General features: G+C 33.1%; 1 protein-coding gene across 1 annotated transcript; it reads right to left on the bottom strand.

The window, feature by feature from the left end:
• Positions 1 to 2,050: 2,050 nt before the first annotated feature.
• Positions 2,051 to 25,874, bottom strand: LOC139495254 (zinc finger protein 850-like). Its single transcript, XM_071283524.1, has 4 exons — positions 25,795 to 25,874; positions 22,214 to 23,487; positions 16,294 to 16,304; positions 2,051 to 4,330 (listed from the first exon to the last, which is right to left on the bottom strand). Exons 2-4 carry the CDS (start codon positions 23,295 to 23,297, stop codon positions 3,044 to 3,046), a joined length of 2,382 nt encoding a protein of 793 aa, XP_071139625.1. The 5' UTR covers positions 23,298 to 23,487; positions 25,795 to 25,874; the 3' UTR covers positions 2,051 to 3,043.
• Positions 25,875 to 27,738: the final 1,864 nt, after the last annotated feature.

Genomic DNA, 27,738 nt, shown 5'->3' with positions numbered 1-27,738 from the left:
GTTTTCATGTGTCTATGTAAATATCACTCACACTGAACCTCAACGACAAACATCTCATTGTGAGTGTTATTTGCTTTTTCCTCAGTATGTATTCTCATGTGTCTATTTAAACTATCAAGCCGACTAACCCGTTTACAACATACATGGCAGTCATAAGGTTTATCCCGGCCCTGGTATGTGTTCTCATGTGTTTCTGTAAACAGTCAAGGGACTTACTTAAATAAGTGAATTTTAAATTTTGATTTTGTTGTTGAAAAATTGCTATAATATTGGCTTTACATAATAAACTGATACTTTCGTGACAGATTTTTCCCAGCAGTGGGAGTATTTTTCCTGTGAAGTTCAAGGTTTCATCATTAAGATTATGTAATAAAATTTCACTGTTCGGGGGTGTTAAAATTGGTTGGGGCTATTAAAATAATAATACTTAAAGAAGTGATTTTGGGAAGGAAATTGAGGTATGATACTTAAACAAGTGATTTTTATGTCATTATCCTAGATTCAGTACAAGGTCAAGGTCATCACCTGAAATGACCTAGTCATCCAGAGGCGGATTTAGGGGGAAGGGCCCAGTGGGGCCTGGCCCCCCTTTTCTTGGAAAAATTTGGTTGCTTATAAAGGGAATCACTGAAGCATGAACGGAGCGGGTCCCCTCTTATGCAGTCAACGGGCCCCTACTTATGCAAATTTCTGGATCCGCCACTGTCATCCTATCAACATGATCAACACAGATGTTGGTTCTGATAATTTTAGAAACATAACTAGTCCTTGGATCATTAGTATTCTATATTTAAAGCTACAGTAAAATTAAATCACTTCTTCTAGTGATTGATTTGTACTACGTAAATAGGCGATTATTAAAGAAAGACAACTCTTACTTTCAACCTTTGTGGAAATAATGTTACTTAGAAAATCACTCATTCAGTGTATATGAAGTGCGAATCCAGCTAGTTCATTTTTACTGTTATATGCGGGTATGTCTATTGTAGAATAAAGGATCATGGGAAAACTGTATTTGTTTACGTTTTGAAAATATCAAGTTAAAGGATTTTAAGTTAAGTTTTAACATATTTTCATTGTGATATGTCTTTATAATATACAAACATAGCATTACACTTCAAATAAGTGTTATAAAAGCATCATAATATTAGCATATCAGTTATTGAAAGCGATCCATTTTAACTATAGATGCGATGAATTATCACTGTTAGTGCAGTCATTATTAATGTAGAATTTTCAAAGATGCGAGGAATTTTTATTGTAGAATTATGTGATAAATGCACTTGCAACAAATGAAAAAAAACTTAGTTGATGACTTTAGGATTTATGATACATGTATTTTCCAATTGAAATACAAACTCCTCAATCATTCTTCATCAAATATAGCTTTTCAAACTTGTAACAAAAGCGATTCTCAAAATGTCATATTGTATTCTTCAGATTACGTTTCTCCTCGATTTTAACTTATATAGTGAATCACTGGAGCGTGACAGCAGCGGGCCCTCTTAAGCAGTCAGTGGGCCCCTACTTATGAAAAATTCTAGATCCGCGAATGGATACTACCACAGAGGTAAAACCATGCACATTTGGGTTATTGTACACGAAATGCATGCTACAATTCATTTTTGTTGATTTTAGACCCTTTGGAACTCTATGTGGGCTATTTCAGCAACTAGGCAAAAAATCCCCAAACTTGATACATGGTCAGATTCAGCATGTCAACGAATTCCAAATATCTATATTAAAGGACTTTTGTCTATAAATTTGGACCCCACAAAATTGAAAAAGGGACCAAAAATATGAAAAAATGCATGCATCGGATACTTTTGTTATTGAAGGCATGACTGTAACAATAGGATGAATATACAAAAATACCTTTTTCTGGGGTCTCATTGGGGGGTTCTGATCCCGGATCCCGCTTACTGTTTTGGCAGATTCCCATCACAATTTATAAAAGTAGACCATTATACGTCAAAATACGGTCTTCAACATGGAGTCTTGGCTCACACTGAACAGCATTAAGTTAAATTTTTTTCAAATCTTTCTCTTACTTTATCTATTATTTGAGCAAGTCGGCTAAATTAAGGCTTTACAGCTAATTTCCTAATGCATGTAAAGCAAAACTTTGGTTGGCTTGCTTGCTTTGTTTGTATAATTGTTTATACAAACTTTGTAAATAAGATTGACATTTTTAAACAATATGAATAGGCATAGTTTAACCTGTATTTTTAATATTTGAATTAAATTGGGTGTTATCATAATGATTATCCAATAAAAAAAAGCAAGCAAATCAACTAAAGTCTTGCTCTACATGCTTAAAGAAATGAGCTGTAATAGAAAAAAAAAAATTATACAGTGAAAATTCACCGCATATACAATACTAATGATTCGCTCCACAGTTAAAATGAAAGAATAGTATCATTATTCGACAGTAAACATGACTAGCATTACGAAATCATCATAGTGGAATTTAGTTAAAATTAAATATGAAGAAACTGAATGACAAAACATATTCTACGTTATACAACTTTAATAATTGTATTAAAATGAATATTTTTTACTGCAACAACATCTCACCTGTTAGTTATAAAGCACCTGCACGATCTGTTCGTGAAATGTCCTAAAAATTCACCTATTTTGGTATATATTTCACAGTTGGATGGCTTTAGGCGCGATAAATCCCGCTCGCATCTCTTACTTTGTTTTATTAGTATTATGTATTTCTGAACATATACATTTTAATTTTTCTTCATTTTCTTCAAAAATTAAAAAAAGTTCGTCTGTTTATTTATCATTCTACATTAGACATTTATGGCATATACAATAAAAATGATATTTTAGGATCCGCACTTTACATACACTGTCATTTAAGTAAGTCCCCTGACTGGTAAAGTACCAACCCGATCAAACCCTTTACCACATACATCACAGCCCCGGGGACAGTCATAAGGTTAATAACCTGTATGTATTCTCATGTGAGCAGATCTGTAAATTCCAAAGCTGATCAAACTCTTTACTACATACATCACAATCATGAGGTTTATCATTCATGTTGTGTTCCCATGTGTCTACGTAAATTACCAAGCTGACTAAACGCTTTACCACAAACATCACAGACATAAGATTTATCACCTATATGTATTCTCATGTGAACTTGTAAATGAGATTTCTGATTAAACGCTTTACCACAAACATTACAGTCATGAGGTCTGTCGCCTGTATGTATTCTTATGTGAACTCGTAAATGAGATTGCTGATTAAACGCTTTACCACAAACATCACAGTTGTAAGGTTTATCCCCTGTATGTGTTCTCGTGTGACTCTGTAAACTTCTATTCTGACTAAACCGTTTACCACATACATCACATATATAAGGTGTATCACCTGTATGTGTTCTCATGTGACTCTGAAAATTAACAAGCTGATTAAACGCTTTGCCACACACATCGCAGTTATGGGGTTTAACACCTGTATGTATTCTCATGTGTCGCTGTAATTCACTGGAATAAGTCAACCCTTTACCACATTCATCACATTTGTAAAGTTTATCCCCTGTATGTGTTCTCGTGTGTCTCTGTAAACTTTTACGTTGACTAAACCCTTTCCCACAAACATCACATTCATGAGGTTTACCACCTGTATGTATTCTCATGTGACTCTGTAAATAAGCAAGCTGATTAAACGCTTTACCACATACATCACAGGTATGGGGTTTAACACCTGTATGTATTATCAGGTGCCTCTGTAAACTCCCAACATGATTAAACCCTTTACCACATATATCACAGTCAAAAGGTGTATCGCCTGTATGAGTTCTCATGTGACTCTGTAAACTTCTAAGATAATTAAACCGTTTACCACATAAATGACAGTTGTGAGGTTTTTCTCCAGTATGTGTAATCATGTGCACCTTAAGCTGATTTCCTTGAGAAAATTCTCTAACACACATATCACATTTATAAGGTTTTTCCCCTGTATGTATTCTCACATGTATCTTTAACTGACCTCTTCGACAAAATTCTCTAGCACAGAGATCACATTTATAAGGTTTTTCCCCAGTATGTGTTCTCATATGTCTTTTTAAGGCTCTTCTTTCTCTAAATTTTCGAAAACAAACATCACAATCATGAAGTTTTATACCAGTATGTGTTTTCAAGTGTGTCTTTAGGTGACCTGTTTGACTAAATTCTCTGGCACAAAGATCACATTTATAAGGTTTTTCACCCGTATGCGTTCTTATATGTTGCTTTAAGTGACTACCTTTACTAAATTCTTTAGCACACACATCACATTTATAAGGTTTTTCACCAGTATGTGTTCTTACATGTCTCTTTAAGTGACTACTTTGACTGAATTCTCTACCACAAACATCACATTTATAATGTGTTTTATCAGCCTGTGTGTTGATGCGTCTCTGAAGCGTACCGTTGGTTGTGCCTAAATCCTCTCCTCCCTCTGACATCTTATTGATAATGTTTATCTCAAGAATGTGCGTTCTTATACAACTCTGTAAAGAACAAACAAATATAAAGATATATAAACCTTTTGATACCTTTCTGCAACTTCGCTGTGAATACCACTGTCACTCTAATATAATTATAACTAATTTAACTAGCTGTCAGTTTATTATCTTAATTTTGTATGTCATAAGCATTTAATGTAAATGTGTTTGTACTAATGAATATTGTCTATTGTCTATAAAATAATACACATGATACATATCATATCTATTTTGACATTGGATCTCTGCATTTATGCATCTATGACTTACATTGTGTACTTATATATTTGAAATTATTGTTAATTTTTCATGAATTGCAACTTTGAGAGTTATCCCATTCATGACATTGGCATGCATGTTACATAATCTTATCTTTTATAATAGTAAATAAAGATATGTATAACCTGTCTGTATAAATAAAATTAGAAAAGACAATCTGATAAACAGCATGATCATTTAATATTGATCATTGCAAATCATTATGACTAAATAAATGTAAGTAATTCAACCATGAACTAAGGATATTTCAATCGTCACAACTCGGCCGATTCCGTGCCTCATAGAAGAAGAGAAGCGAAGATACCCGAAGATTGCCGATTGAAGGATAATTACACAGGGGTAGGTAACTTCCTATTATTTGGTATACAGGGATGTGCCAAAAATATGGGTCATAATTTTGTGAAATTTTATATAACAAGAGGCTGTCACAACGACAACAAACCGGATTTATTAACATTTATTTATGTCCTGCAAATATCACAAGAACCATAACTGATGAACGGTGAAAGTAAAAATCGTCAATATCAAATTTGACCTCAACTTTGTCATCAGTATCAACATATTAAAATTTGAAAAGCTTAGATTGAATGGTTCATGAGTAAATTCAACAACTTGAATGGAAATGCCATTTTACGATCTTTCAAGAACCATAACTCCTGAACAGTAGAAGTCAAAATCGTCATTATTTAACTTGACCTCTATTTTGTCATCAGTAACAACATATTAAAATTTGGGAAGATTTGGTAGAACAGTTCATGCGTAAATGCACGTACACGACTGGAAACTCCATGTTTCCATCTTTCAAGAACCATAACTCCAGAAAGGTAAAAGTCAAAATCGTTATTATTGAACTTGACCTTCATTTTGTCATCAGTAACAGCATATTAAAATTTGGTAAGATTTGGTACAACAGTTCATGTGTAAATGCACGGACACGACTGGAAACTCCATTTTTTTTATCTTTCAAGAACCGTAACTCCAGAACGGTAAAAGTCAAAATCGCCGTTATTGAACTTGACCTTCATTTAGTTGTCAGTAACAACATATTAAAGTTTTATAAGCTTTGGTTGAACGGTCATGAGTTAATGCACGGACACGACTGCAAACTCCATTTTTCCATCTTTCAAGAACCATGATAACTCCTGAACGGTAAAAGTCAAAATCGCCATTATTGAACTTGACCTTCATTTAGTTGTCAGTAACTACATATTAAAGTTTTTAAAGCTTTGGTTGAACGGTTCATGAGTTAATGCACGGACACGACTGGAAACTCCATTTTTCATCTTCCAAGAACCATAACTCCTGAACGGTAAAAGTCAATATCGCCATTATTGATCTTGACCTTCATTTAGTTGTCAGTAACAACATATTAATTTTTTATAAAGTTTGGTTGAATGGTTCATGGGTGAATGCACGGACAACATTTGATTGCCGCCCGCCCGACCGACCGCCCGGCCGCCCGCCGTACATCCCCAAATTAATAACCGACATTTTTGTCCCAAAAATCCGGTTAAAAATTACCCTCCTTTTTAATGGCATCCTATATTAAAATGCATTTACGTTTGATACCTGTATATTGATTTGGGATATGATCTACATATCATATATATAAATATGCTTTTCGAGAATCTTACATTATTAATGGTCAATTATTATATTAAATCAAATCAATTTATTTGAAAGTACACCTTTCAAATAAGTTCGCAAATGAACACCGGTAATTTGTGTCCTGATTTGATCTTCAATAATGTTTAGCACCAAACGATGTCAATTCATAAATAACCAGATGCTCCGCAGGGCGCAGCTTTATACGACCGCAGAGGTTGAACCCTGAACGGTTTGGGCAAGTATGGTCACAACATTCAAGCTAGATTCAGCTCTTAATTTGGATTGTGATTAAATAGTTGACACAGCATAGGTTTCTGACACAGAATGAATGTGGTTTAATGGACTTTTTTGCCTTTGAGCAATTATCGCTACATTGAAGACCTGTTGGTGACCCTCTGCTGTTGTTTTTTATTTGGTCGGGTTGTTGTCTCTTTGACACATTCCCCATTTCCATTCTCAATTTTATACTATATATATGCTCTTGAATATTAATGCTCTCAAAAAAATGTTTGAAGAAATTTTCTTTTAATTTATGAAATTTCAAATGCGAAAAATTAAACCCCAACAATTTTTTTTTCACATCCCCCTTTCCTTTATTCATAAACCGATCTCAATTCAAATTTCTAATCGAGTTTGCAACAATAGTTACTCATTTAAATACATCATAAAATATTAAAATGTTAAATAAAGTGCTTGTTATCACTGAATGGTAAAGATTGTTTTAATTTATCAGTTGGTAGTAAAAGTGAATATACATTGGACAAAGAAAGATAACTCCAATTGAAAATTTCTTGCTATTAAACAATATTGTGCAATTAAATATTTCTTCCTATTGCGCAATACTGTGCAATTGAAAATATTTGCTATTGCACAATACTGTGCACTTTAAGATTATTTGCTATTGCGCAATACTGTGCAATTGAAAATTTCTTGCTATTGCACAATACTGTGCAATTGAAGATTTCTTGCTATTGCTGAATACTGTGCAATTGAAAATTTCTTGCTATTACACAATATGACAATACTTAATATAATAATTTTGGATTCTGATTTGAACCAACTTGAAAACTGGGCCAATAATCAAAAATCTGAGTACATGTTTAGATTCAGCATATCAAAAAAGCCCAAGAATTCATTTTTTGTTAAAATCAAACATAGTTTAATTTTGGACCCTTTGGACATTAATGTAGACCAATTTGAAAACGGGACCAAAAATTAAGAATCTACATTTACAGTTAGTTTTGGCATATATCAAAGAAACCCAATTATTAAATTTTTGATGAAATCAAACAATTTGAAAGTTTTAGAATCTTATCTAAAATATAATGGTTTTAAAGTCACCAGATTCGAACCTTGTCGGGGAAATAAAAGACATGAATGGATCATAGGTGTAGATATATTTAAACTCGCACAATATTTTTTTTTAATTTTTTTTTTATTTTAGACAAAAGTCTATAGAAGAGAACGAATGACTTTATATTTATAATACAGGAACATATTTGAAGAATACAAAATACCTTGTTGTCAGATGATGAAAAAAAAAGATTGCCCCAGCCCGTTGATATTATTCAAATTAAATCATGCTTAAGGTAGATAGGGTGTCTTCCTCCATCTTGGATTTTGAAATACTAGAAAACAAGGTCTAGATATTTGATGAAATGTGCAAATTTTTATATTAGTAGGTAATTCATGTGTAAGAATTTTCATTATAATATAGAAAATGCCATGTTTGATCATATTTATGATTGTATTTTACAAAAATAAGAATTCTTTTGTTTGATTCATTTTTTTCCAACTTTCTCAAATAAGGGGAGGCAACTCAAATGCAAGGGCAGATAACTCAGATAGTGTTACTTTTACAATAGAATGTATTAGGAATTTACCTATTTTTACATGTAGCAAGAAAACGAGTCCGGTGACCCCATTTTTTCTTTTTCTTATCTGAAAGCATAATATTGGAGCTATCTTGTCATATTTTATCTCAAAATTCTATGGTGTGGTTTGCGTTTTATGGCGGAAAAATGGGTTTTCCATGCATAATCTATACAAAATCTTGACAATTAAGCACAACCTGTAGTGTGAAAATAAGTCCGGTGACCCATTCTTTTTAATAATGTTTTTAAACAAGCAGGATATTAACTACATTTTGGCAAATTATTAAAAGATTCTATGGATTATAATTTAGACACCCCATCTACCTTAAACTGCTTAAAAATATGTATTTAATCTGGTCTTTAACTTTGAAATGAAAATATTAGTATTGCTTCCCCCATATGTACATATTTTTATTTGTAAATAGTTTTTATTAATTGAGGAGGGAAGGTCTCATGAATTCACGTGCAAGAGTCATTTATATACACTCAAGAAGAGTCCGATTCTGTACTGAAAGAAGAAGAAGAAACAATAAGCAATTTAAAGATGCGTGTTCGTCGATTGGAATGTTTTAATTACAACATGAACGTTTGCCGGTTGTAATACACACATTGTATTGATATTAGGTGATAATTAGATCATTTACTAGTAGTCTTATGCCTCGTTCACACGGACAGTTAATTCGAATTAAATTCGAATCGAATTCGCTAATCGCGTTCACACTCTTTTCTTTATTTTAATTCGAATAACTAATTCGAACTACCCAATTAGAATTAGAAATATGTTTTTGTCAATACGAATTTAAAAAGTTAAAGGGGCACTAGCTGTGAAATTCATGGTCACCGATTTGACTCAAATTCTCATATTTGATTTATAACAATGTAAAACAATTATCCAAACTACCAAAAGTCCAAAAAGAAACAGTTTATAGCGCATGGGTTGATTATATGTAGGTTCGTTTCGTGTGAATTGTAGTACAGACGCCATCTAATTAACTATCGATTTGACCTCAGATGACCATATAAGCGATGTAAACACCAATAAAGATATGAATAGATTAAACCAACACGTGCAATTGGATGTTTATAGGTCTGTTTGATTTTATTTTATACATTCAACATGTATGTTTCACATTGTTTTCAACCGTATGAGAATGATTTCATATGGATCGAATAAGTGATCAAATGGTTTACCGTAGTTTCACTTTCATTGTTGACATTCTTTTTCTTTAAAAATAACCAGTACACGTACAATGCATGCGTTGTCAATCTCTAGCTAGGGGTTAAACTGAAGTTCACATGAATACGGATTTAATAAGGTCGACTGGTTCACTTGCAAGTGAAATAGCAAATATCAATGTTTCTTTGCTTAATTTGACAAAATTGAACTATTTTGGCTGCTAAATGCGAATTATTATTTCACTATTTCACTTTCATTATTGATTTAACAAAAAAAATCTTACTTTAGATTTTTATATATCTCGTAGCTAGTACCCAGTCTATGGAAGGTGCGATACGATAAAAACTTTTCTTATATCAATGAGCGATATTGTCTAATATCAATTGTAAACATGCAGACATTTCATGCGGAAAATGTTGTTTTTGGCAACGAAAAATTAAGAAAATACTAACTTTTAAACTTATTGTTCAAATATAAACAACAATTGAGTCTAAATATACATTCAGAAGTTTGCTAGAAGCTAAAGTTTATGTCCGTGTAAAATTTGAAGTGCTGTGTTTTTATTATATACATAAATACGCCATGCGATACTTTTAAAATATCAATGCGATACTTTTAAAATATCATAGCGATGTTTTTGTTATATCAATATTAGTATATATTAGTATTAATATTTGACTGCTGTACCCATATTTTTACAATTTTACCCATTATGTCAGTTTTGTTAACGTAACGTTGTAAATATGACATAATTTGATGAGACTGTCATACACGTGAGAGGTTTAGCGCTATAAAACCAGGTTCAATTCACCATTTTCGAATATAAAAATGCCAGTACCGATGGGGTTTAATAAACAAAGTCGTAATAAAATAGCTAAGTATCTAATTATTGTTCACATACTATATAACAATAATTTTTAGCAATTTATAATGAACGCACCGAAATAATATATATCTGATATGCTCGCAATGCACGCATGTAAGACTTTCTTTATTGATAACAATGAAACTAACTTGTGACAAAGATGAATCATACTGTTCTCGTTCAGATTGATTCAACAAAATCTGACCTATACTTTTGAATCTCCTTTTTTTATACAAATTAGACCGTTGGTTTTCCTGTTTGAATGGTTTAACACTAGTACTTTTTTGTTGTTCCTATACAGCGTGGTGTTCGCTATGAGCCAAGGCTCCGTGTTTAAGGCCCTACTTTGATCTATAATGGTTTACTTGAAACAAATCATTATACTTTGTGGAAAGTTGTCTCATTCGAAATCATGCACCATCTTCTTATATCTATAAATCTTTAAAATATCCACTTATAAATAACTGCTTTCCAGACCTCCAAAAACGTCATTTGGGTGCTGAATCTTTTGTACAGTGCAATATAAACTAGTACACTTCTAAAGCTTTAACGATAACGACTGATTATGATGGTACAAGAACGATTACGTCAATAAAAATACCAAATAAACAGCACTGAAAGATCTAATTTATAATTCTAGTATGACGTGCTTCTTTCGCTTTGTAAACAACACTGTGACAAAACTCTCGATAGATCTATACTTAGCGCAGACTCAGAGGTATACATAATAATGTCTGTTATGTACAATATACTTCCCGCGTAAATCTACATGCATTGGAACCTATTTGCCGATTTTATTGTTTTAAAAAGTGCAATTAAAAAAAAACCTGTTATTCTTATTCAGACGCATAATAAAAAGAAATAATGCACAAGAGCTCGGAGAAATCAACAGAATAAAATTCAAATATCACGGCCCAATCCATGTGTAAATTTCCAACAACCTATGGCTTCCCTGAATTATTTCTTAAATATAGAAAAGATGTACACATCTTTGGATTCGAGCGTCACTGATGAGTCTTTTGTATACGAAACGCGCGTTTGGCGTATATACAAAACTTAGTCCTAATATCTATGATGAGTTTATTTCTAACGTCAACAGACATTTACATCTTATTTATTTGTTTTCAATATATATTCAACAAATATTCACTCTGTGGTTAAAGTTTTTTACTATAAATGGACTTAGTTTTTTCTGTGGGGAAACAAAACATTCACTCTGTGGTTAAAGTTTTTAGAATTTTAATAACTTTCTCAAACTATCCTGGGTTTGTACCAAACTTGGACAGAAGCTTGTTTATGATCATAAGATAGTATCCAGAGGTGAAATTTTGTAAAAATAAAATTCCATTTTTTCCGTATTTTACTATAAATGGACTTAGTTTTTTCTGCGGGGAAACAAAACATTCACTCTGTGGTTAAAGTTTTTAGAATTTTAATAACTTTCTCAAACTTACCTGGGTTTGTACCAAACTTGGACAGAAGCTTTTTTATGATCATAAGATACTATCCAGAAGTAAATTTTGTAAAAATAAAATTCTATTTTTTCCGTATTTTACTTATAAATGGACTTAGTTTTTTTGTGCGGGGAAACATTACATTCACTCTGTGGTTAAAATTTTTAGGATTTTAATAACTTTCTTAAACTATCATGGGTTTGTACCAAACTTGAACAGAAGCTTGTTTATGATCATAAGATAGTATCCAGAAGTAAATTTTGTAAATAAATTAATCCATTTTTTTCCATATTTTACTTTTAAATGGACTTAGTTTTTTCTGCGGGGAACCATTACATTCACTCTGTGGTTAAAGTTTTTAAAATTTTAATAACTTTCTTAAACTATCCTGGGTTTGTACCAAACTTGGACAGAAGCTTATTTATGATCATAAGATTGTATCCAGAAGTAAAGTTTGTAAAAAGATCACTCTGTTATTTCTGTAATTTTACTTTTAAATGGACTTAGATTTTCTTACAATCATAAAATAGTAACAAAAGGAATATTTTTATTGATTTTTTTCCTCATTGTTGTTGAGCCTGCGATTTACAGCAAAAATAGGCGAGACACTGGGTTCCGCGGAACCCTTACAAATTCTTAGTATTCATTGTAGAAATGAATTTATAACAAGCGATACGGATTGTAATTTTGCACTAAGAAATGTTAGCGTATTTATACGATCGGTTACTAGTCAAAACTAAGGTCAAATCTCTGGCAACAATACAGAGGAATGTTCTCGCGGTGGTCGCGATGTAAAAACATTAACGGTACCAACTTTCCTGCGCCAGATGCGCATTTCGACAATACATGTCTCTCAGCGATGCTCAGTAGCCAAAATATTTGAAATACAAAGCTTATATAAAAGATGAGGATCTATAATCCAAAAAGTCCAAAAAGTATAGTCAAATCCGTGAAAGGAATCAGAGCTTTGCATGAGGGAGATACATTCCATAATTTATCATAATTTCTAAAAATTTGTTACAGAAAGTTTAAATAACACAAAAAAAACGTATTTACATGCCAGTACCGAAGTACTGGCTACTGGGCTGGTGATACCCCGGGAACTAACAGTCAACCAGCAGAAATATTGACTCAGTGGTAGTAATAACATTAACGGTCCTAATTTTCATGCACCAGATGCGCATTTCGACAATGCAGTGTCTTCAGTGATGCTCGTTGCCAAAATATTTGAAATCCAAAGCTTATATAAAAGATGGAGAGCTATAATCCAAAAGGTCCAAAAAGTATAGCTAAATCCGTAAATAAGCGTTTTTGTTCGATCTGGTTGGTATCTTCAAAGTTCGGGACATCAGCATTTTTACATTTTAATTTGTTTGGAATATTTATTTTACCATTTTGGATATTTATTGTTATTTGGAGCTGTATTGGATAAGCCGGATTGTTTGAATGAATGTTTTTTTCTTTTAAGTACTGATAATTTTTTTTTATTTTGATATTACCCATGTGGATAGGCTATAGGAGTGTGACCTCAAGGGCGGATTTAGTCGTTTCTAAAAGGGGGGTTTCAAACCAAGGATAAAGAGACTTAAACCATATGCCCCCATTCAAATGCATTGATCGGCCAAAAATGGGGTTTCAAACCCCCAGACCCCCCCTCTGGATCCGCCACTGGACCTATATTAGAATCTAATAGGTCGGTAGGCTATTTACAACAGTATTCTAATTCCGCCATTGCATCATCACTTCAAATAGAAATTGTGGGTTAAAGCATGTGATTACAAAACAATAGACTGGACAGGTTGTTAACACTTTCAACTAACAGTAGGGTCAAGCAACATTTTCGAAAAGATAAGTCCATGTAAGCGTTAATTTTGTTGCAGAAACGAAATTTTAGTGATATTGATCCTAAAACATTAAGCCAGTCATGAACTAAGATTGTGAATTATGTTTGCGGTTTTCTTGACATTCCTTGTGACGTTTCCTCGTATTCGTTTTATATTAGAGAACTATAGCAGTTATATTAGAAATGTATCGCATTCATAAATTTTTGATATTAAAAAAGTATCGCTATGATATAAGACAAACATCGCATTGATATTAGACAATATAGCAGTAACTTTGACTTATAGGTGATTTTGGCTTAGTAAACAGTTGATTTCATTTCAATTGCATTCCACTGAATTTGCTTCATGATTTTTATTGAATGTGTTCACCTACAAATGATAAATCGTGCAATTATGTTTCATTTATTCAACAATTTAATTTTCTCGTTTAAATACACCTTGCTTGTTATTACATAAAATAATTCATGGAAATTATACAGCAGACGTATGTCGTGTTAAATGTCATCCTGTTTTAAGAAAAGAATCATTACTTTATACCGAGAAATCTTCGTTCCTTCATAAAAATGTAAACATTCGTCTGAGATTTCCCACACTGCAAATTAACTCGTTGATATAAGACAATATCGCTCATTGATATAAGAAAAGTTTTTATCGTATCGCACCTTTCATAGACTGGTACCCCTTTAACGTCGTTTGGACAGTATTTAGCGAATTTGACGCGGATTGTAATTCTAATTAGAATTGATGTTAGGACGTAAAACGTTTCGAATGCAAATTAAACTATGGATATTAACAAATGATAAAATTCCAGCTTGAAGAAATTCTATCCAATAAAAAGTTGTTGCAATATTTGAATAATTTGAGTCGTATATTTTTATGTCTTTTCAGTCCTTTTCGGGTCCACTTTCAAGTTTTTAGTGTAACCCCAAATTTCAGTCTGGACAAGTAGATGGCTTCTTCATAGTTTTCACGTTAAGTCTACCCATTTACTGCTCACTCCAGTTTATGATGTATAAAATAAATCATTGTCTTCATCATAAAGTTTAACTTACCTTTGTTTGTTTTGAAGGGAAAATACAAGTTGAGGGAAAGAGACCAACGTTACTCTCTTCAATATGTATTTCCTTCCAATTATGGAACACCTCCTCAACGGACACTAATCGCTATTTTATTTAAAGTGCACTGCTACATAGTTTCTCTTTATAATGAACATAAAACATTGCGTCTTCCATAGAAATAGATAAATATCCCAAAATAAAATCAAAATAAAATCATTTAGCTTAGCCGGACGCCTCGAGCCGGACGCACAAGTTGTTATAAGGGACAATAAATCTAAGATTGTTTTATTTACATCGTTAGAGACGAGGTCAAACTTACTGTCATAGGGTGAAACTTTGCACATTTATATCTGATCTAAGATAGGTATTTAATTGCCCACATTAATTTTTTATAGTAAAGAGTGTTAAGTATATTTGTAAATTTATTGCTTTAGTGAACTTTAGCAGACTGTCTGATTGACCGTTTAATTTAATGTATGATGCAGCTGTGTTTTAACTGTAATCATTTATAATTAAAAGCCGTTTAATGTATGTCTGTGTTGTTTGTTTATTTTCTGTCCCTATTGTTGTGTGGTCTGGGGATGAATGACGATTTTATGTGTGAGAAAGTGATGAAAGTAGTGAAGGCCTTCACGATAATAAAAGTTGGTATAAATGTTGAGATGCGGGAGAGTTGTAGATAGTTAATGATAGTGAATGGATGTGTCTATGTATTGAACAATGTAATTAATTGAAATGTATATTTATGAACTTGTAGCTAATAAATATGTATATCTGAACATGAGTATTTAAAGCCAGTGGCTTATAACAGCTCTGTGACATTACTATATAAGTATAATTTGATATCCTAAGTTAAGTTTATAGGTTAAACCAATAAATAGTAAAGGTCGGTCGTAATTATACATAGGAGGCCATAATATGGTTTTCAGAACAGAAAAAAAATGCGCCCAAAACAAGTTAGGAAATAATTAGGTGATAAAATATACTGAACTTCCCTATTGTATGTATTGGTACAATGTAATTTCTTTTCTTCCTGGGCATGCATAAACTATTTGCCACTGGACAACTATACAAATGAGCAGATTAATCAATCGTAGTACTTAGCAGTTAAGGAAACACTCTTCCCAATGTTTTATCACTGTATGTTCAATTGTGTAGATTTGTCTTGTGATTGAATTAAGCCGTTTTAATTGGTACTTTATAAAGTAAATTTGAGAATGGAAATGGGAAATATGTGTCTTCCTATGTTGTGATGTTACACTATAATTGATAAAAGCCCTTAAACCCGCAGCATTTGTTTGAGCATGTCCTCAATCAGGAACATGATGTTCAGTAGTTGTCGTTTGTTGATGTGGTTCAAACGTGTTTCTCGTTTCTCTGTTGTAGTTTTTTTTTTCTCGTTTTTTTTTTGACAGATGAGACCGATGATATGGGTTTTCCGACTGAATTGTTTTCTTTGGTCATATTTTAGAACCCTTAATAGTTAGCAGTCCGGTGTGAGCCAATGATGGGTCTACTTTTACACATTTTGACTTGGATTGAGAGTTGTCTCATCGGCACTTATGCCACATCTTCTTGTATCTATTTTGTCGCTAATATCTGTACCAATCAATCTATATTAAGGTTGAGGAACCACAAGGGTGACTAGGGAATATAATATGATCCGACTTTGTTAAGTCTTCTGATCGTCAGTAAAACCCTTGACAAAGTAGGTTGTAAAGAGAGTCCAAAGCTCTCTGCAAATTAAGGACCCTTCAAGTTTAAATTTCCGTGCATATCCAATTTTACCCTGGTGTTCCATTGGAACACCAATTTTCCATCACGGTCGACCCCAATTACTGGACTTTCCTGTTGTATGTGTTTTCATAATGTAATTTGTTCTCTTCCTGAACATGCGTTAACTATTTGCCACTGGACATTCAACAGCTATACTAACAAGTAAGGAAACACCCTTTATGATAGTACATCCCTTAAAATCAAATGGTAGCTCATTATTCAATATAGTGGCGAGTCTTGGAAAAATCTATGTATATTTAGTGGTTTTTTTTTTTATCCTTCATGGAACTATTTTGAAATATTTAGATGAGGCCCCTCATGGGGGGGTCCTAGTAATCACATAATCACCATTTTTTTGCCAATATAATCACATAATCATTAAATATTTGCTTATCTTTAGTAATCAAATAATCATAAACTAAAAATACAGTCCTAGGTAATCAAATAATCATGAAATATTTGGCTTAATAATCAAATAATCATTAAAAAAAAGGCCAAGTAATCACATAATCAAAAACCCCATGAGGGCCCTCTTAGATATAGGCAGTCAGTTGTCTACATTTTTTAGAAATAACCTCAAAAACAACGCCGGAGTATTATTGACTTACAATTTGAGTGAGGCCTCACTGCGACTTTTAGATGAAGAATAGCAAAAAAAAAAAAAAAACAACAGCGCTGTTCCATTGCTTGTTTTGTCTTTTACTGTGTCTATACTTATTATGTGTCATGGATATCATAGATACCCCATATCCATTCAATATTCGATTATGATAGCAAGTTTTTCAGCCGAATAATTGTGTTTATATTTGGGTATTCAGTCTTCTTCCACCAATAAATCTTGGCCACTACGTTATAGCCAAGAGTGACGAAAGTGGCGTTAAACACCAAAAGTCAATCAGTTGTCCATTCTGAATCAAAGTATTTGTGAACATTGATGGTAAAGATTGCTAATTACTGGACTTTCCTGTTGTATGTGTTTTCATAATGTAATTTGTTCTCGTCTTAAACATGCGTTAACTATTTGCCACTGGACATTCAGCAGCTATACAAACAAGTAAGGAAACACACTTTATGATAGTACACCCCTTAAAATCAAATGGTAGCTCCCTTATGCAACAAAGTGGCGAGTCTTTGAAAAATCTATGTTAATTAAGTGTTTTTTTTTTATCCTACATGGAACTTTTTGAAGTGATGATCCGCAAAGTGTATCTACGATTTGGACATCTAACCCAAATCCATTCAATTTTATTTTGATAGCAAGTTTTGCCGCCGAACATTTGTGTTTCTCTTTGGGTATTCGGTCTTCCTCCACTAATAAATCTTGGCCACTACGATATGGCCAAGAGTGACGAAAGTGGCGTTAAACACCAAAAATCAACCACTTAACCATTCTGAATCAAAGTGTTTGTGAACATTTGATGGTAAAGATTGCTATTAATTTGAATTTGCTATGTGAACATTTTTGTGTTGGGAGTTATCTTGCCCGGTTTTAAATCGGAGTTGAATAAGTTTTAGTACGGATCAATGCCCAACTGATGGTACCCTGTCAAGCTTTATGATTAAACACATCAACACATAATGTAACTTGTAAAGTATTAGGATTAAACACATCAACACAACTTAAGGTGCCCTGTCAAGTATCATGATTAAACACATCAACCCAACTCAAGGTACCTTGACCAATATCATGACTAAACATATCCTCCAAACATAAAGTACCTTGTCAAGTATCACAATTAAACACATCAACACAACTAAAAGTACCTTACCAATTATCATGATTAAACACATCAACCAAACGTAAGGTACCTTGTCAAATATCAGGATTAAACACATCCACCCAACTTAAGGTACCTTGTCAAGTATCACGATTAAACACATGTTGTAAAGTATCACGATTAAACACATATTGTAAAGTGTCATGATAAAACACGTCAACTTCTTACAATCAAAAGATAGTATCGAGAAAAATATTTTATTGATTGTTTCCTCATTTTTTGTTGTGCCTGCGGTAACTAGTTATAGCAAAAGAAGGCAAAATCGGATGTACAGTAGTTTTGTCGTTTGTTTATGTAATTCATACGTGTTTCTCATTTCTTGTTTTTTTTATATATAAATCAGACCGTTGGTTTCCCGTTTGAATGGTTTTACACTAATAATTTTGGGGGCCTTTATAACTTGTTGTTCGGTGTGAGCCAATGCTCCGTGTTGAAGGCCGTACCTTGACCCTATAATGGTTTACTTTTATAAATTGTGACTTTGATGGAGAATTGTCTCATTGGCACTCATACCACATCTTCCTATATCTAATAAAATTGAGAATGGAAATGGGGAATGTGTCAAAGAGACAACAACCCGACCAAAATAAAAAAACACAACAGCAGAAGGTCACCAACAGGTCTTCAATGTAGCGAGAAATTCCCGCACCCGGAGGCGTCCTTCAGCTGGCCCCTAAACAAATATATACTAGTTCAGTGATAATGAACGCCATACTAATTTCCAAATTGTACACAAGAAACTAAAATTTAAATAATACAAGACTAACAAAGGCCAGAGGCTCCTGACTTGGGACAGGCGCAAAAAATGCGGCGGGGTTAAACATGTTTGCGAGATCTCAACCCTCCCCCTATACCTCTAACCAGTGTAGAAAAGTAAAAGCATAACAATACGCACATTAAAATTCAGTTCAAGAGAAGTCCGAGTCTGATGTCAGAAGATGTAACCAAAGAAAATAAACAAAATGACAATAATACATAAATAACAACAGACTACTAGCAGTTAACTGACATGCTAAGACAATGGATTTCGCGGAACCCTTACGAATTTCTTTATATACTAGATTAGACCGTTGGTTTTCCTGTTTGAATGGTTTTACACTAGTCATGTTGGGGTCCTTGATATAGCTTGCTGTTCGATGTGAGCCAATGCTCTGTGTTGAAGACCGTATATACTTTGACCTATAATTAATGGTTTACTTTCACGAATTGTGTCTTAGATGGAGAGTTGTCTCATTGGCATTCGTATCACATCTTTTTATATCTATGGTCATGATGGTTTACCATCATATGCATGACCATGTAAACTGTACATCTCATATCTTACATGTACACATACGGGAGTTTAGATGCATGTCCAAGCTTGGGCTTGAAATGTCAACTCAACAAATTAATATGCAACAGGCATATAATATATAAAATTGAGAAAGGAAATGGTGAATATGTCAAAGCGACAACCACCCGACCATAGAGCAAACAACAGCCGAAGGCAACCAATGGGTCTTCAATGTAGCGAGAATTCCCGCACCCGTAGGTGTCCTTCAGCTGGCCCCTAAAATATGCATAATAGTACAGTGATAATGGACGTCATACTAAACTCCGAATTATACACAAGAAACTAAAATTTAAAATCATACAAGACTAACAAAGGCCAGAGGCTCCTGACTTGGGACAGGCGCAAAATTGCGGCGGGGTTAAACATGTTTATGAGATCTCAACCCTCCCCCTATACCTCTAGCCAATGTAGAAAAGTAAAAGAATAACAATACGCACATTAAAATTCAGTTCAAGAGAAGTCCGAGTCTGATGTCAAAAGATGTAACAAAAGAAAATAAATAAAATGACAATAATACATAAATAACAACAGACTACTAGCAGTTAACTGACATGCCAGCTCCAGACCTCAATTAAACTGATTGAAAGATTATGTCTTCATCATATGAATATCAGGTACAATCCCTCCCGTTAGGGGTTTAGTATCATACTATCATAAAATATATGAGAAGAACATAACCCGTGTCATGCCAACAACTGTTTTTTTAGAAATAAATGTGTTTAGTTCCGATGCAAAGACCCTATCAGTGAATCAATGTTAAAGCCAAAATATGCAATCTTTAATGACCTGACAACAGTATCGTAACTATATCCCCTTTTAATAAGGTTTTGTTAGTTTCTGAGGAGAATACTGACATTTTTGTGCTTTATAAAGAATATTTCCATAAAATTTTGGATGTGAAATACCTGAACGTATAAGATGTCTGCATGTTGAGTTATATTTACGAATTATTTCCTTATACCGGTGATAAAATTTAGTAAATGTTTTGACCAGTTTGTGATATCGAAAACCCTGGTGTAATAATTTTTCAGTAATACATAAATTTCTCTCGCTAAAATCTAATACATTGTTACATACACGAGCGAATCGTACAAGTTGAGATATATAAACACCATAAGATGGTGACAAGGGAACGTCACCATCTAAAAATGGATAATTAACAATAGGAAATGAAAAATCATCTCTTTTATCATAAATTTTTGTATTAAGCTTCCCGTTTATGATATAGATATCAAGATCGAGGAAAGGGCAGTGGTCATTGTTATCATTAGCTTTATTTAAAGTAAGTTCTACAGGATAAATTTCTTTAGTATACATACTGAAGTCGTCATTATTTAGAGCCAATATATCATCCAAATATCTAAAAGTATTGTTAAATTTTTGTATCAAATGTTGTTTTGATGGGTCTTTGCTAATTTTAGTCATAAATTGTAACTCATAACAATACAAAAACAGGTCCGCAATAAGTGGTGCACAGTTAGTCCCCATTGGAATTCCAATAACTTGACGATATACGGAATCTCCAAAGCGAACAAAAATGTTATCAAGTAAAAATTCAAGTGCATAAATAGTATCAAAGCATGTCCAATTGACATAGTTCTTTTGTTTATTGCTACTAAAAAATGATCTAAAAGAGTTTGAACATATGTACTCGCATTCCGACTTTTTAAATGCCCAGTTAATTAGGGATGTGAATTTTTTCTTAATAAGAATATGAGGCAAAGTGGTATATAGGGTAGAAAAATCAAAACTTTGAACAGATTCAAAATCACCAATATATGCATGCAATTTATCAAGTACTTCCAACGAGTTTTTGTATATAAATTTTCACATTTCTGTAAATTACAAACTTGGCCATTTTGGCTTGAACCCTTTAGCGTGATTATTTTTTAACTGGCATGACAATCACGCAGCTTATCATCTGTATGTGTTCTCATTGTGAACCGTTCTCATGTGTCTCTGTAAACTAAGAAGCTGACTAAACCCTATACCACATACACCCCAGTCACGAGGTTTATTGCCTGTATGTGTTCTCATGTGAATCTGTTAACTGTAAATTACTATGTATGTATTCTCATGTCAATTTGTAAACTGTAAATTACTATGTATGTATTCTCATGTGAATGTGTAAACTGTAAATTACTATGTATGTATTCTCATGTGAATCTGTAAACTGTAAATTACTATGTATGTATTCTCATGTGAATCTGTAAACTGTAAATTACTATGTATGTATTCTCATGTGAATCTGTAAACTGTAAATTACTATGTATGAATTCTCATGTGAATCTGTAAACTGTAAATTACTATGCATGTATTCTCATGTGAATCTGTAAACTGTAAATTACTATGTATGCATTCTCATGTGAATCTGTAAACTGTAAATTACTATGTATGTATTCTCATGTGAATCTGTAAACTGTAAATTACTATGTATGTATTCTCATGTGAATCTGTACACTACTATGTATGCATATTCATGTGTCTCTGTAAAGAAGCATTTTGAATAAATCCTTTACCACATACATCACAGTGATGAGGTTTATCTCCAGTATGTATTCTCGTGTGTTTTCTCAAATTACCAAGCAATTTAAAATCTTTACCACATTCATTACAGTTATGGGGTCTTTCACCCGTGTGTGTTCTCATGTGTGTCTGTAAAATACCAGACTGACTAAACCGTTTACCACATACACCACAGTTATGAGGTTTATCTCCTGTATGTGTTCTCATGTGTCTTCTTAAATGAGCCAGCAATCTAAAATCTTTACCACATACATCACACTTATGAGGTTTATCACCTGTGTGTGTTCTCATATGAGTCTGTAAACTACTATGCTGACTAAACCCTTTACCACATTCATCACATATAAAAGGTTTATCACCTGTGTGTGTTCTCATGTGATCCTTTAAATTACTATTACGACTAAACCCCTTACCACATTCACCACAGTCATACGGTTTATCACCTGTGTGTGTTCTCATGTGAGTCTGTAAATTACTATGCTGACTAAACCCTTTACAACATACATCACATATATAAGGTTTATCACCTGTATGTGTTCTCATGTGATCCCGTAAACTCCTAGTTGTACTAAACCCCTTCCCACATTCACCACAGTCATAAGGTTTATCCCCTGTATGTGTTCTTATGTGAGTCTGTAAACTACCTTGCTCACTAAACTTTTTACCACATACATCACAGTCAAATGGTTTATCACCTGTATGTGTTCTCATGTGAATCTGTAAACTACCTTGCTGACTAAACCCTTTACCACATAAATCACAGTCATGAGGTTTATCTTGTTTATCCCCTGTATGTATTCTCATGTGTCTCTGTAAACTACCTTGCTCACTAAATCCTTTACCACATACACTACAATCATAAGGCTTGTCCCCTGTATGTGTTCTCATATGAGTCTGTAAATTCCCACGCCGACTAAATGCTTTACCACATAAATCACATTCATAAGGTTTAATCCTTGTATGTGTTCTCGTGTGCAGCCGTAAACTTCCAAGCTGACAAAAGCGTTTATCACAAACATCACATTTATAAGGTTTATCACCTGTATGAGTTCTCATGTGAATCTGTAAACTCCAACGCCGACTAAACTGTTGACAACATACATCACACTCATGGGGTTTAACGCCTGTATGTTTTCTCATGTGAATCTGTAAATTACTAAGAAAACTAAAACCTTTACCACATACATCACAGTCATGAGGGTTATTTCTAGTATGTGTACTCATGTGTGCCTTTAAGTTACTACTTTGACTAAAATCTCTAGCTCAGACATCACATTTATGATATGTTTTATCAGCCTGGGTGTTTTGGTGTCGCTGTAGAGTACCGTTGAGTGTGACTAATTCCTCTCCTCCCTCTATCATCTTATTGATAATGCTTATATCCAGTGACCAGTATGTGATTTCTTGAACGACTCTGTAAGGAACACCAAAAAATAAAGACATATATATAACCTTTTGATACTTTTCTGCAATTTAGACATTCTCTGCATTTATGAATCTGTATGTTTGGGTAATTCTAGTTCAATACAATATATTAAATAATACAACATGTACGAGAAGGGCTGTGAGTGTGGTAAAGGGTTATTTTCCTGTAAGATGTTTTGCCATTTTTATTTCACGTGTAGCCTTGAAAAAGGTTTGTTATTCACCATGTTCACAGTGTTTCTTAAAATCGGTAAACAAAATTATGTGCAAGACATTTTTAATTGTTTGTTTATTCATGAAATGCCAATTTTATTTCGCGTTTTCTTGCAGATCAACGCCCCCTCCCCCTTTTCATCCCTAGGAGTATATATATATATACAGTCCTGTATTAAGCAAAACCCTGTGTCAAAAGACCATCAATCTTAGATCCCTTTGTACATGTTGTAGTATATTTCACATATAAACATGATAAATCAAATATGTATTAAAAGACCACCTGTAATAAGAGACCACCGTTTTGCTATACATTAAATGGTCTCTGAAAACAGGTTTGACTGTATGCTGTATTGCCTTATTGATGTATACCTTTATAGATTATCGTTGGTCATCTCAACGAGATTGATTTTCTCGCTTGAGCTGGTACAGCGAAAGTGAGAAAAGCAATCGAGTTGAGATGACCAATGATAATCTGTTTATCGCTATTTTACCTGTGAGGACGTTGTCAATTTCATGTCAATTTCGTTAGCAACGCCACGTGGCCTCCTTAGTTTCTAGCGATAATTTTTCCATCTCAAGCGAGAAGCATGATATGAAAATTATCACAAAAAAAGATCAAAAGAAAAATGCACAAAATAGCGATAATACAACTTATTTGTTCATAAGGAAAACAATATTGGTAAATGACAACATAATTTACAAGCTCTGAGTTCATGGTGTTCTTAACTTTTTCATGTTTTTAAGCATTGTAACTTGGATTGAGAATTGTCTCATTGGCCATGTTGGCATGCATGCTACATATTCTTATCTTAAGTAAATAAACTGTTGCCCAAGAGATATATCACACATTTTGTGTATATATGTCTCACCTGTATGAATAAATAAGGAAAGACAATCTGCAATGATCTGATAAACTGTTAATAGTCCAGTCAATCTAGCATAAATTTGACCCTAAACCGAAAGTAATTGCAACAGAAGGTTTTCAAGTATAAACATGATAAATCTTTAGCATTATACCCCAAATATACATAGAAAAAAGTCCCATAAAATCTAACTTGAGGAAGACTAGAAAAATCGCCATTTAAAATTCCTATGGAGATTTGCATTGAAAAGGGAGATAACTCTTGCAAAAAAGGCAGAAATATCAATAAAAATTTATAAAAAATTATAACTTTACCGCTCCTATTCATCAGAATGTATTGATTCTTGATTTATTAGCAGTCTTTAGAGTATAACAAACAACTCTAAAGGTGTTTTCATATATTTTATCAAGCTATAAGCAAGATTTCGTAATTCATTAGTTGACCATTTATTGAATTTTTCAACATGTCAAGGTAAAGAATCTCAGATTTAATAAAAATAATTAAGCATGTATTCTTCTTTTTGTGGTTTAAAGTTTCTTTAGATAAATAAGTTGCTGAAAAAAATATAATATACAGATATAAACAATACCAAATTTTCACATTATTTTTTTTAAATGGTTACAAAGCTTCAAATTTGCTATTTATTTAATGAAAAATGAACGAAAAAAATAAAACTACCCATAACACTTCAGTTTTGTATATTTTATGAGCAGCAGATCATATAATTTAGTCAAATACAATCTTATAACCCCATCAAAGTATCATACTTTACATAAATTTCCAGAAAAACAACCAAAAACTGACCAAAAGAGACTCATTTTTGCAAGAGTTTTCTCCCGTTCCAATAATAATTTCCATAGGAAATTAAAAATGCTGATTTTGAGTTTTCCTCAAGTTAGAATCATAACCCTTGGCCTTTTACAGTTTGCTATTCATAATGTATGTTTTTTCTCGTTTTTGAAGTCCAAGTGGTTGCCTTTAATTTCTTACAGGACATGCAGGATGCATATTAATTTTGAAGATAGGAGGATAGTTGTCTCAGTCATAGATTATATAATAAATTTGCGACCATGTATAATGATCTATAATCATGATAAACATGATATTAAAACAACATATATAATTTGTTACCGTCTTACACATGACAAAATTTCAGTCTGGACAAGTAGACTATAACTTCTTCATAGTTTTCATGTCATAAACAGTATTAAACCTACCAATATATTGTTCAACTCAGTTTGTAAAGAATATATAATTACTCATTGTCTTTTTATCGTTTTTGAGGGTACAATTTTAGTCGGGGGAAAAGAGACTAACGTTATATCCTTCAATATGTATTTCCTTCCAATGATGGAACACCTCATCAACGGATACTAATCGCCGTTTTATATACCCTGTTTTATATATATATAAGTGCACTGCTACATAGTTTTTCTGTTTATAATGTGCAGACAACATTGCGTCTTCGATATACTGTTCCCAGATAGAAATTAAGACGAATACACTAAAATAAAATAAAAATAAAACCAGTTATCTTAGGGGGACGCGCTGTCGACGTTTATTTGTTCCACCTAACCAGAGACATATCTATACTATTAAACGAGAAGACCTCATTTTGGGTGTCGCTTCTCTTCCTTCCACAATAAATCAATCATCATGCCTCTGTGTCCTATAGGTAACATGCATAGTCCCATTTGTCATCTATACTATTAAACGAGAAGACCTCATTTTGGGTGTCGCTTCTCTTCCTTCTATACTATTAAACGAGAAGACCTCATTTTGGGTGTCGCTTCTCTTCTTCTTCTTCTTCTTCTTCTTCTTCTTCCGAATACGGGAGTAGACTCCTAGGTAGGAGTGTAAAACTTCCCGGAACTTGTGTGCTATATACATATGGACTTAATTTAAAAATAATATGACAAGAAAAATCGTTATCAATAACATATATACATTATGTACAGTGGCTTTAAAGTTTAATAAGTTGCTGTGGATCCTTCAAATGTTAGAGTGGATATGCCACTTTTGAAGGATTCCAGGGTGTCTGACATACCTATTGCTTCAGGTAGTGAGTTCCAGTCCGAAATAGTGCGAGGATAAAATGAAAATTTATAAAAATCTTTATTTGTTGATATTTGCCTAAATTTATGTTTCCCCCTAGTGCGTCTATCAGATATTGTTAAGTTGTCCTTAGGAATTTCAACTAACCCCCAATTTATTTTATACAGCATAGTTAATCTAGCCTTTTTCCTTTTTAATTCTAAATTTTCCCATTCCAATGATTTTATTAAATTTGAAACTGCTCCAGGTGATCTGTCTTTATAATCATTGAAGACAAACCTGGCTGCCTTACGCTGTACCTGCTCAACCTGAGTGATGTGTTATTTTTGTACGGATCCCAGACAGGGGAAGAGTATTCGACGACCGGACGGACAAGTGATGCAAGTGTGCAGTTTTTTAAGTTCCTACGAAGAAAACCTAAGGTTTTATTTGCCTTACAAGTAATATTGTTTATATGTGTTCCCCAACCAAGATCATGGCTTATAGTTACACCTAAATATTTACTGTCTTTTACTGCTTCTAAAATATGATTATGCAGTATATAATCAAAAGTGGAAGGTTTACTTTTTTTAGAAATATGAATTACATAACACTTCTCAGGATTAAAATTCATTTGCCAATCCTCTTCCCATTTTACTAAACTAGACAAATCTTTTTGGAGTAAATGTGCATCAGAACTAGTATTTACATTTCTATACAATAAACAGTCATCTGCAAAAAAGTCTTGCATTGCAAGTTACATGTTCGGGTAGGTCATTTATAAAGAGTAAAAATAATGTTGGGCCTAAAACTGTTCCCTGAGGGACACCAGAATCAACTGCTGATTTTGAAGATTTTACACCGTTTAGTAGTACTTGCTGTTGCCTGTCAGCTAAAAAGTCATTTATCCAATTTAAATTTTGATTTCTTATACCATAAAATTCTAATTTCTGGGCTAATCTTTTATGGGGGACTTTATCGAAAGCTTTGGAAAAATCTAAAAGTATGACATCTATTTGGTTACCATATCCCAATGATTTAGCAAGGTCTTGTATGCTGATGATAAGTTGGGTCTCACAAGACCTTTTGCTTCTAAACCCATGCTGACTATCATTTAATATGTTATT

Source organism: Mytilus edulis, chromosome 11 (assembly GCF_963676685.1).
Source record: "Mytilus edulis chromosome 11, xbMytEdul2.2, whole genome shotgun sequence".
NCBI lineage: Eukaryota > Metazoa > Mollusca > Bivalvia > Mytilida > Mytilidae > Mytilus > Mytilus edulis.
The sequence above is the reverse complement of the archived record's forward strand: the minus strand, read 5'-3'. Positions and strand labels throughout refer to the sequence as shown.

What these genes read in the sequence shown, in the direction of transcription:
- LOC139495254 (XM_071283524.1), bottom strand. Translation starts at nt 23,297, where the DNA reads ATGAGTACACATACTAGAAATAACCCTCATGACTGTGATGTATGTGGT.